A 12,930-nucleotide genomic window follows, 5' to 3' on the forward strand; every position below is an offset into this window, starting at 1 on the left:
CAAATGAGAACCCTCACTGGCGAACTGCCAAAAACTCAAGTTTCCAAAACCATAAGAAGGAAAAACTGTACATTAGGTACCTGCAGTGTACAACCATGGGGCCTGCATTTGTTGGGTACTTATTCTTCACTCTGCGCACAAACCCAAGCAGGCCTGTGGCGTGGTAGGGAACGCCATGATCTGGCCAGCCGGTGAAGTGGTACTGCTTGATCTCTCGGATCTCGTGAATTCCCCTCTTCGTGAAAGATGGAAAAAAACACAGTTAGTGCACTGACGCCAGCTCTTGCAAAACACACCAATGATTCATTCTCTGGTTCGACAGAAAGGAGGTCTTTCTTGTGCACCTGAAACTCTTTTAAACTGCCATGCATCTCAACATCCATTACTTCATGTATTCAATGACTACAACTTCTTAGGATTCATGAAATACAATCAAATTAGCGACAGATACAGCAGAGGACAGACTATGCATCATTTGAAAGCTGGACAGAAAGTAGTAATTGTGCTTTGCATGGAGAAATTCAGTGACGGACTCTCAGCTTCAAACGGAAAATTGCCCGTGTTATTAGGAAGCGAATGAAGCCAAAGCAAACTGAGTAAACATTTTTAAACCTGCAGCAGTAGCTTGGCCAAGCAACTTTCAGGGGTGGGTTCAGTGGTCTTTTTGACAGTAAAGTGTCTCCGTCACTATACTGGGGCATCAGGACACACAGACCACAGGGTGAGCGCCCCTACTGATGCCAGTAACACTTTTTCCAGCAGCAACCTTAGCTTTCCCAGGAGGACTCCCATCTAGGTACTGGCCAGGCTCACACCTGATGGGCTCCAGTGGGCTCCCAGTGGTGAGCTGCAGCTGCTGGGTACTTTGTTTTGGTTCATGTTTCACTTTTGATTCTGCAGAAGTCCACAGGTTACACGAGTTAACTCTGTCAGTCCCTCAGAGGATTTTCAAATATCTGGATCGGCTCCCCTTGTAGTTAGTTTAAGTTTAAAAGGTTCAGTACAGGGAACTCAGGTTTTCCAACTATTTTTTAACTGTTGTTCACAGTTTTGTAGTTCCACATCCTTAAAATGCATCATAAATGCAAATGTGTCATCTGATAAAGACTCCTTACAAAAAAGCAGCCTGACTTATTGGCATCCAGCAACTAGCAAGTGTACAAAGAATGGCCAGTCTGGTCACAAATAGCTCTGTTTGAAACACGGTCAGCTCTTGCGACAGACACACATCTGTGTTTGGTCGGGTTGCTGACTCTTCAAATGCAATACATTTTATGAGGAAAACACAGGAACAGATTTAGTTTGGCTAGGAGTTGGGTTTATATTCTATTGGGATTGAGTGAAGTTTAGAAAGAAATTTTAAGAGAGAGAGAACAACTTTCAGCTCTTATGCAGCATTCAAGTATAAATATGGAGTAAATTAATCCCGTTTCCTGTATTTTCCCAGGATTCACTGCTTTGCATCCGCGTCCCGCCCCAAATCCAGTCCCAGCTTGCTAGTGTCTGGCTCACTTCTGCCGGACAAAGAAAAAACATCCTATTTTTTCCCTTGCCCCTCCTCAAAACATTCTCTGGAAGGTGACCCATCTCCCTCTCCTCCCTCCTGAACATACAAAGCAAATGTGAGCTGCAAGTTGTGTTAAGGGACATAATTTTCACCCAGTGTTCTGCTCTTGCTTACAGTACAAGATGCATATTGAAGATTTTATAGAGGTCTGGCTTTTGTTCAATCACAAGCTTACCTTTTCCACTGCAAATGTCCTTATGACATATTCGGATAGCAGCTGTGTCTCTATCAGTGTCACTTTCAGGTCTCTGTAAATCTCTGTATCATCAGGCCAGTACTTACAACACTTCACCTGCAGAAAGAAACAAGACCAACCGGAAGTGATAAAATCTAAATATTTGTCATGCTTTTTTAATAAAAAATGTATCTTTTCAGAAACAAAACTGCATGGTAGCTACTGTAGTTTCATCCATGCTAAACTTCTGAAATTCTCTGCCACAGCAGAAGCTGGTACTGTTTCATTATAATATTTTATTAAACAAATCCATTACATATCTTTAATATGTTCCAGTCTTTTTAAAAAAGTTATCATGGCCATATTTTTAAAAGTTAAAAACACTAGAATAATCACAGGAAGAAACACAGATGTCTTCCAAACAAGCACAGATTAAACCCTGGTATCACAAGCCTAGGCTGAAAAAAAGATTAGGACAACCTTGAATTAATAGGACCTGAGTTTTGCGAAGGTCAAAGAAACTTCTTAATTTTTTATAATTTTATGTAATGCTGTGAGTCGATTTGTCAACTCATTACCCTCTTGCTATGGATCTCATTAAGAGGTTGCGACGCTGCAGAAAAGACCACGTCCAAGATTAAGGCTGTTTTACTGTATTGTCCACCATCTTTTACAATCCTATCCAGTATAAAAGGTTGATATATTTACATGGAAAACATTTTTAAAAAGTCCTTGGTCAAATTAAAAGCTTCTTGCATTTAACATACAGTTCTTCTCTAAACTCTAAAATCTAAACTATCAGACGTGACCAACCGGCAGAAAATACCAACATGTTTTTAAATGATCTTCATGAATTTACCGACAGTATCAATCCTTACATTCTTACCTTAACATTACCTTTTTCATTTTTCATATTCTACCCCTTCCTGAGGTGCTGATCAATCTGTCTCTACTAGTTCGCCTGTCAGCTCTGCCCTGGGATTTCCTTCCTCACTAATTCTGTCCTCCCCTGTGCTGGTTTCTACGTGTGGGTAATTCCTCTCTCGCCTTTGCATTTCCACAGGCCCTGTCAATGTTTTTTGCATGTGGGTCAAAGCATGCAATCAGAGCAGTGAACTTTGCAATCCACATTTCCAGCCTCCTTACTGGCCAAGCCGATACCCGTATTATCATTTTGTTTTAAGACTGTATGGTACATCGAACCTATCCGTACCACCATAATAGAAAGATACAATGACGTTTTTGAAGCTTTTTATACAGTAAACAGTCCACACATTATAATTGTACAAAGTATCCAGTATATTATCACTGAACTTGTAAACTCTAACCCTTAAAAGCAAAATTGTTGTTTCAGTTACCCTTTTTCCCAGCTAACGATCAACTGATTCAACAGTGTCAAGCAAAAACACAAAACAAAATGAGGTTACGTTTTACTGTAGTTATAATCTCTTTAGCTTCCTGAGATGATCTAGATTAATGTGTTTCTTTTCCCCACTGATCCCCATATTCTTTCAGAACCTGAATCTGGACTGTGTTATCCAGCCCCAGGCAAATCAAATATAGTGACAACTGCAGAAACAGCCACAGCACATCCACTTATCTGCTGCTAACTTAAGTGTGACTCACATTAGACAGGTGTGTGTGCTTTTACTGCTGAAATACACGAGTCACAACAATAAAAGCTTTGGAGACTAAGAATGCAAATGCAATGATCACTAGTGGAGGATTTATCATTTATAGTAAGTGAAAGCAATAATATTGGTTCTATGCTTTAATTAATGTGCTAAATAATTTAACTGCATTTTTAAATCCATTAAGTTTCATATTTGCAACCCATTTCACAGTTTCATTACCCTCTTCCATCTCACTATAGACGAGTAGTTTTTTGACAAAGCAACAGAGTATCCAGATAATACAAGCTTGCTGTTAGGATATCCATTTCTGTTTCTTGTAAGTATGAACCCAGCACGGGTATTATGGTGGAGATGCATTTAAAAATATTGTACAATATAAGACAGGCGGCTGCACTGCCACCTTCTGGTGAATCATGTCACATCTCGGAGGTTAATGGTCATATTTGGATAGAAGACCTCGGAGGAGGACCAAGACGCTACCGGCAATCTTCTCTCTGAACCATAATTTCCATAACCGAGACTCTAGTATGGTTCCCAGGGACAATGTGCTGTAGAAGGAACTGTCCATCAGATGTTACACTGTAGTGTTCACTACTTGGTTATTGAAGATCCCTGCTCGTGAGAGTAGGGGTATTGATCCTGCTGTCCCAGATGTGTATATTCTGGCTTTCCTACAAACGGTTCCCATGTAATAATTCAGCTGGTTGAACACAGAACAAGCTGGCTGATCTCCTGATCTTTGGGGGGCCCGCTGGCTGATGATGGCTACTGTGCATCACCAGGATGGGTGCTGCACTGCAGTGGTAGATGAGGAGGATCTCTTCCTATGTATAAATAGCTTTGGTGTTCTAGGGATGAAAAGTGCAATATAAATGAAGAATTAATAGTCATTAAATTATTCATGGAATTTATGGTAAGTCCATCTGCTTCTGTGCTTTGATTTTGGTTTCTTTTCCATGTCTACAAAAAAAAACAGCTCTAAATAAATTTCTCACACTGTTGTACTGTAACTCTCACTTTGGAGCCATGTGGCTTGGGAGGAACTTTATCATTTATTTCGCATCTTCCTATTATGCCTGGTTCTTCCCCGAGGGTCTGTGAAGTGTGGGGCTTTTGAATTCCATTAACGTCCCAAAAGAACTTTCCCTCAAAAGCTCAGAAACTTGTCCTCATTCTTAACTTCTGCTATACAGGAGAGGGTCCATGAGGCACAATGATGATCTTGGGCACTTGTGACCAAATGTAATGTGCTGGTGTAAACGTGAAATCTAAGATTTCTAAAGCTGCAACATTCAGCTAGATAAAGAAATACATTACACAGTAAATTTGTACTGAGAATTAGCCAGCCTGATAAGTTGGAATTTTCTTCTCTCTAAGGAACATTTCATTGCTACAGATTACTGTAACACTAAGCTCATTAAAGGAAATAGCTTGCTTCCCTTTATAATTAACAGTCTAAATATGTGGAGAGTCCTAAATAAAAAAAAACATTTTAGCAGAATGATACGTTATAGTAAGCTGTTATGTTCCCATACTGTATTTTGGTTTATACTTGACAACTTTTAATTCAAATTTTAAATCTGGCTTCTATAAAATGAGTTTTCAGTATCACGTGACAATGCCTATAAACATTGAAGTCAAAATTTCTACGGCAAGAGTAACACTAGGACACAAAAAAATAATTTGCTATTTGATTAGTGAAATACTCTTTACCCTGTTGATCATCACAAACCACACATTCTATTTAACTATTGCCTACCTTCTGTACTTGAAATTCTGCGCAAGATTCTTAAGACTGTCGTTCTTACAATAATGATAAATAATTAACTCGTTAGGAAAACATTTGCTAAAACAGTACAAAAACGTCCTTCGGGAAATCCCCAGGGTTTGTTTTGTTCTGCAGAAAACTGTGGCAGATGGATCAGTGTGAGTGAGTCTGTAATCCCCACAAACCGCGGCGATGTGACCAGCCGTGCAACAGGCTGCCTGCTCAAATTTAGACGAGATCTCGAGTGGATTCATTAAAGGCAGAGAAGCGTCCAAAACAGGCCTTCCTGGCAGCTACGCGGCTGGTGTGGAAGGGTAGGTGGGGCCATGGGAGACGGGCCCAGGCCTCTGGGCTGCCTGGACTGCTGATTAAAGGCAGCAGCACTTGGGAAGTGACAGGTGGTGCTGAGATGAAGGGCTTCCAGAGATAAGAACTTCCCTGTCATCCTGCTGCAGGTGCACTCCTACAAGCTCAGGCCTCCCCTCCTTCTAATTAAAAAAAACCCGAAGTGAACCAATTAAAATAACAAACGTGCCACCGGTGCTTCTAATGACAGCATCACCAGGCAACAACAAAGACGCCACTGATAATGATGCACAGAATGATGTGGTCTACTCTACTTTTTAAATAAACCTTTGTAATTCTTACTTTGCTTTTTAAATAACTGTCAAGTAGTATATGTAAATAACGTGTTAATTGTAAACTATTGCAAACTGTATGATTGTGAAATGCTCATTTAGAAGGATGTTTGAGCCAGACCTCATCATAACAGTTCAATTAAAACCTGTAATGGCATAATATACTGCATAATAATAAACAATTCCACAAATGGATGAACAAATGCTTGAAGTATCTCTTGGGATAAAACTAATGTTTTTGAGTGCATTTTAAAGTTAGCTCCTCTTACAATCAGAATTTGCTTGGGTCTCAAACATTGTAACATTTCATGCAATAATTAAAAGAAAAAGCACTACATACAGATACAGTATATTCTACATTTTTACACACATTCAAATAACCATGTGTGCATCGTAATACAGACACCAAGTAAAGGGTTAAATAAGATCCTCTCTTAAGCTATATAAAGCCTCTGGTATCTTGCTGCAGAAAATCCATAATTGTGACAAAATTAATTCGCAGTCGAAGACTATTTGATTTGCTGTATTTGTAGCTCAAGTGTCTTCTCTCCATCATATAACCCTGGAAGCTGCCACCAATTTGTCTTATGCGGCTTTCACTTTTGCATGTTGTGCGATACCTACCCTTCCAACTTCCACCAAATTTGTCACCATGATAATAACGGCTGTGTTCTCCTGCCACACCATCCTCCAGAAGTCATACACTGTCTCTTGCATGGGCCCTGTTGAGATAAAAAGGAGAAAGCTGGAGCTAGTTAAAAAGAAAGGCACCATTCATTCAGTTTTTTTTAGCACTACCTTCTATTCTTCCTGTTCAAATCACAAAATGAAAAACTTCAATCACTGAGAAGAAAGGACAGGGGCTTCTGATAGCTGACAGCAGAGAACTGTCTCCCCTGTTGAACAGGCTGCTCATACCAAATGCAGACATGAGGCACAGTCAACCTATGCTAGTAAAACCTTAATTAAAAAAAATCACTGTTTTGGGAAGTCAAGGATGACTTTTTCCTTCTATTTTCATTTAATTTCAAGCGTAGAAAACACTACAAATGTACAGACCTTTGTATTTAATTAGATATAGATGCGTGTGAATGAAACACCCTAAAGGAAAGTCATTAAGGTCCTTCTATAGTCCATTCTGATGACCCTTAACCTTACTAAACTGGCAGTTCTTAAAGAATCTTCACATTATTTCCCTTGTGCTGCAAAAAGAACCACATCTTGTTGCAGGTGATTATTTATCATAACATACAGTATATAAAGAATTATTCACAGCTTGGCATCTTCACATTTCTGAATTTGCAATAATAGTGCATTTCCACGAGCCTTGAGGGCGACAGAAAGCGGCAGAAAGTACGTCTTAGGATTTATATCTGAATCTTGTGAACTATAGCTGGAAGTGTAATTTTGGAGTAATTCTAAAAATGGCCAAAGCACAGTACATTTAAAAGAAGGGTGGAAATGAACAAATTGGGTCCCTCTTGTTTCATTTTTATTCATGCAGTTTTCTGTGTAGCTTAGCAATAACTTTATACAGGATTGATGGGAATAAAATTATGAATATAATTAAATCCAATTAGCATTGTTTTTAATCAACAAGCATAATCTGAAATTACATTTGACAAACTAATTAGAGTATGCAAATCTCAGTGCATCCTTGAGAGGTAATACACATTACCTTCAGCTACTACAAATTATATCCAACAACAACTCAACAAGCTTACATATTCATGCTCACACAAACAGCTTATTATCCAGTACTTGTATGGTAAAATTTGGGATCTTACTGCCATAAAATTGCTTTCATGTCTCCTACTTGTGTAAGCAAGCAATTTTCTCATTACTGTATTCAATTTCCTCATTGGATGCACAGCAGTCAACCTATAATAAGTACCCTGCATGGGGAAAAATCTTATATCTTTCTTAGCTTTAGCGTCAAATATGATACATTTTTAACCCTGGGTCCTAGTTTATGACCTTTTCATGCTCCGATTCTAATTGATTTTTAAAGTACTCTTACAGAATCTGAAAAGCAGACAAACAGATAAAAGAGGTGAAAGGAAAGGATTTAGTTTCTCAAGCCTTATCTTTTTCTCTTGGCACTCACAGCGTAACAGGGAAGGAGATTTAAATAATTTAAATAACATTTATACAGTAACATAATACAAGTCACATGGTATCAAATGTGTTCTGAGGCAAACAGTGTTGGAAAAAAAAGTATTAAAAAGGTTCCACTTCACTGACTTGATTCTAAACCCTTCACACACAAAGATTATTCCTCAGGATAGTTACCAAATTTAGGAAGTTTACATGATATCAACACAAATGGCTCCATTTAATTTCCTTTGCCTGGTCATGTCACAGGCAAATCCTTCATTGACAAATCATTCAAAAAATAAGGCACAAACCAAATTTCAACACACAAAGCAAAAATGTCTTGATTATCAAGACTGAAAACATTTAGTTTGAGAACAGAGTACTCCCATTAGATACATTTAGATGCCTACCACATTTGAACTGAACTGAAAGTAGGCAGGTTTAGGCCTCAGCTGTGGTCCCAGTTAAATGTCATGAAATGCTGCCTCTCCTGTATGGCTTTCAGTGAATATAACACAGAAACACGCATCTTTGATGGAGCATTTCAGCAGCTTCTCGTAACTCATTTTTGGTAAAACGTTTTTGAACTTCAATGTCACAGTTATGCTGACAAGCGGATCAGGGCAGCCTCAGCTGTTCTGCGGGCACTGTACCCGTCTGTGGGGGTGAAACGGGAGCTGAGATTGAAGACAAAGCTCTCGGTTGGCCAGTCGATCTACGTCCCTGTCCTCGCCTAGGGTCACGAGCTGTGGGTAATGACCGAAAGATCGAGATCGCGGATACGAGTGGAAGAAATGAGGTTTCTTCGCAGGGCCGCTGGGCTGACTCTCCGTGACAGGGCGAGGAGCTCGGCAACCTGAGAAAGCCTCAGAGCAGAGTCGCTGCTCCTCCAAATCGAGAGGAGCCGATTGCGGTGGTTTGGGCGTCTCGTTAGGATGCCCCCCGGTCGGCTTCCGCTGGAGCTGTTCCGGGCACATCCTACTGGGCGGAGACCCCGTGGCTGACCCAGGACACGCTGGAGGGACTGTATCTGTCGGCTGGCTTGGGAGCGCCTGGAACCTGGTCTGGGCTGATCTACTCGGCCTGCGGAAACCGCGACCCTCACCAGGGAAAGCGGAGTGAAGACGGGTGGGTGGATGGATGTCCCAGTTTGTTTTCTTACTGCTTGTTCAGGGATGGCACATGCAACAATTTCCCCTTAATTAATATTTTATGTTTAACCCATCACAGTTTTAGAATTCACTATATTAAATGACAAACATTTGCAAAAAGTGGGTGATATTTTGCACTCAAGCCACCTATAATTGGTGATTTGCATTAATCCTACCTAGGGCAGAAATACATGCACCTTTTATTCTGTATCATGAAATCTCTAGGAATAAGTTTACAAAACACAAAACTTCATACCTAAGCAGTTTTGAGCTTTAAATTGTTTCCATCCCCTTTAAAGCACAGCAACTGAAAATATGCCAAAGTAATATTTCTAAATTGGACATCTCACTTTTATGACATTTATATTGCAGAGAAACATTTTAAATCAGGTCGTTAAAATCTGTGTCCAGGAGATGGTATTATGAAGACAACCCCAGATTTCACCAAAGATGGAAACATAATGTGCAAACTGAAAAACAGTGTTGTGAATTTCAGTGTATAAACATGAGAACACCCGTTTAGACTGTTACAAAAAAAATCAAACAAAAGCAATGATAGCACAGGATTACTGCATTAAACTGGTCAGCCCCATGGTTCCTCTGAATACACAGTGTCAAATCCTCCTTGAAGCGGTGGTCACCATAATGCCAGCAGTTGATAACACTTCTTGAACTTTTTTGGGGGGTTCTGTTACTCCAAGTTGAAGATGATTACAAAACTTTTGACACATTAGGATTAAAGATGTAATACTCCTGTCATGAAGTAAATGCCATTGCATTTATCATCAGAATGATATCACTTTTATTTAGGATATTGTGCATGGTGTTGCAAACAGACTGATACCCAAAATTACAGAACTGCCTGCAGCCCTTGACTCTTTGATCTCCAAGACTGCCAGCTTGTTAATGCAGCATTTGTTTACTGAGAAGTACTTGTTTGAAAGCTGTTGATCACTAATTGCAAAGAACTTGAAAAAGAAACTTGCTTTATGCCATTCTGGTTTATGGTCTACCTAACAATGAATTTTCATTATTGCACTTCTTTTAACTTCTCTAGGGACCACTCAAGAGCCAGATTTATTATTTCAAAACCAACGTAGAAAATAATTTGGGTCAGGTATTAGAGGTGAAGATCAGGTCCCATATGTTAGTGCTGGTAGCAGAAGTGTGACCACTCAGTGGGGGATTTAAAACAAGACGGGTACAGGAGAAAGATGGCAACGCTCTAATAAACAGGTAATTATGTAACTCCCAGGTTTACAAAACCAGATTGCAGGTCTATTACAAACTGATTACATTTTCCCCTTTTTTGCCGCATACAATTACCTTCGCACATCACTTCCTAATGTGTGGAAGCTGCTCAGTAAGAATTTCCCAACAATTAACTATCAATCAGCATTATCCCTGAGGGATTCGGAACGGATTCTCACATCGCATCTGTCAGCAGGATTAACCAAGTAACAAAATGCTCTGGAACGTACTGCTAATCCATTTATTTACCATTCTTGCTCGCAAGTACTGATAAAACATTACAACATGCCACTTCAGCACAAAGCATCATCAACAGTGGGGCCAAAAGAGGCACTTTTTGGGGTATGATAAACACTGGGGGTTTTTGTGCAAGTGTCATAGCCTAAGCAGTACACAAGACAAAAAAATATAATTTCAGCACAGGCAGCTGAGGATAAGGTCTAATTCTATTTTGTAATATATTATTGGGATAAGGTAATGTACAATTATCAATCTGTCATGTAAAGCACAGATTAACAGTACATCTACAGACCTTTGGTAAAACCTACCATATGATAAGAGTTTTAAGATCAGCTGTAAGTAATCGGGGTGGGCCTTACCTTGTGTAGCAATATAGTGGTTTGGCCTGTGGTAGCCCTGTAAGGAAAGAGGAAGAGAGAAAGATAATTCAGAAAAAATAAAGATGTACTGTATTAGCTGCTGCTGCTGTTGGGTGAACAGATATGGATATTAAAGCACGAGCACGTGTTTCCAGAGCACGAGTCACTGTTATTACACCACAGGACTTTACTGACGGTGGCGTGGTGATGTGGCGATGAGTACCACAGCCACACAGACCCAGGATCCTGCACTCGACTCCTGCCACGTGCACCTTGTTCGTGTGGAGTCTGCGTGCTCTCCCTGTGGTTGCGTGGGTTTCCACTGGGTCATGCAGCTTCCTCCCAGAGACACTCTGGCTAGCTATGATTGGATATTCTACACTGCTCTTCCTCCCTGACCTTGTGATGGACTGGCCTCCCATCTGGGGACAGCATGCTCTCGGTTCTGCCTTGTACACTATGCTTTCGGGAAAGCCTCTGGCTTGCCGTGACTCTCGATATCCCAGCTGCATTCACTTGCAGTTTAGCTCGGGTGCTGACTGAGCAAAAGAAACAGGAGGGGGCCCCCGGAGTGTCAGATCCAGTACAGAAGTGAAGTCAGGGCCCCGCAGCCCGGAGTTTGCCAGCTCAGGGCTGGTCTGTGCTACTATCTGGTGTAGGAGACTGGTCAAAAGCTGCCTACACTTTGTAGGATAAGAGCAGCAAGGAAATCTTAGCATTAGGGTGTAAGGATGTGTGTTACCATAAATGATCCTCTTGGGTACACAACAAATCATAAAGGCTTGAGACATCGTTAATCATCAGTCAAGGTGCAACCCTCCCCTATTTGGCACCAAAGCCCTGGTCTTTACGTCTCAACTTTGGGCTAAAAAATAAACGAAAACATTGCTACAATGATTGAATGTTCATACGGTATGTCCTGTTATACACGTCAGACCTTTCCACCATAAAATAAAATTGAAAATAAAAAAGTAGATACATTTCCCTCGATGAATTGGCTGAAACTATATTTTAGAAAATTCAGGTAAATTAATGGATATTGGGCTCTATAACCCATTTTTGTATATTGCAAAAAGGAAACATTCCCATATGGTGGATAACTTCCGAGATGCAGTATATACAGCTTATCAATGCAACAGCCTAAATCTCTCAGGGATTACGTAAATCCCTTCAAATTTTATTTGTCAAATGTCTTGTATTCTTATGAGAATAATATGCAAAGAAATGAAGCATTAAGAATTAATGCAATTCCCCTCCGTGCATCTAAACAATTGTCTTTGTCTCTTCACTCATGTCTCTCTCTACCATATTTAATTTAACTCAACTATAATTAATGTTTCCAAAATGGGAAAAAAAGGACAACCGCATAGGAAACTTCGCCTTTTAGGTCTCCGGGGTTTTGAAGCTATTGAATTATATTCTGTATTTTTAATTGCTTCTTTATCTGGCTGGTTCACATATGCATGTGCCTGTGCTTTACGGTACGCTCTAATCAAGCAATTCACAGAAATAATGTGCCAGTGGATTCATGGCGACGGCTTTGGCCACAGCCTCCTGTGCAACAGTATATCAAGAAAAGCACCTCTAACAGAATATCTCGAGTTAAGGTATGCATACAGTGTTAAAGCACCCGCACCCCAAAGTGAAACGCAAATTAAAACAAATGTGGACTTGCACATCAACGTCTCCACGTCTCCAACTTCTGTGCTGGAATGCTCATTGGTACATTACAGCATACATTTATTGAGACTCAACATCAGAAAACCCTCTGAACAAAAAAGCCCATTAAAAATATTACCAGTACAGCTGAACCTCCAAGGAGGTTTCTGTAAAAAGCCCATGTACTGTATGTTTTTTAGGATTGCAAATTGTGTGTTCACTCCCTCTCCTCCAACATTGTTGGAAACAATGTTCAATAGAAACGTGCTACCAGTGGCACACTTCAAGCATTTCAATAAGGCTTAAATCAAGCAAGAGCACTCTAAACAGTGGTGGAGCTCCCAAGCCAAATATACTGGAATTTAAAGGCATATTGTGGTCCAGACACTTC

At 40.1% G+C, this 12,930-nt stretch overlaps 1 protein-coding gene across 9 annotated transcripts in view; it reads right to left on the reverse strand.

The window, feature by feature from the left end:
* The window catches only part of LOC148655534 (receptor-type tyrosine-protein phosphatase mu), a 240,857-nt gene that overhangs the window by 10,526 nt on the left and 217,401 nt on the right, over positions 1-12,930 (reverse strand). For all 9 annotated transcript variants that reach the window (XM_088642104.1, XM_088642103.1, XM_088642105.1 and 6 more), the window contains 4 exons: positions 10,881-10,917; positions 6,407-6,504; positions 1,743-1,859; positions 81-235 (listed from right to left, as the gene is read on the reverse strand). In XM_088642104.1, the coding sequence (XP_088498230.1) occupies positions 81-235; positions 1,743-1,859; positions 6,407-6,504; positions 10,881-10,917 (407 nt within the window). The remainder of the gene's footprint in view (positions 1-80; positions 236-1,742; positions 1,860-6,406; positions 6,505-10,880; positions 10,918-12,930) is intronic.

This window comes from Lepisosteus platostomus, chromosome 8 (genome assembly GCF_059453375.1).
Source record: "Lepisosteus platostomus isolate fLepPlt1 chromosome 8, fLepPlt1.hap1, whole genome shotgun sequence".
NCBI lineage: Eukaryota > Metazoa > Chordata > Actinopteri > Semionotiformes > Lepisosteidae > Lepisosteus > Lepisosteus platostomus.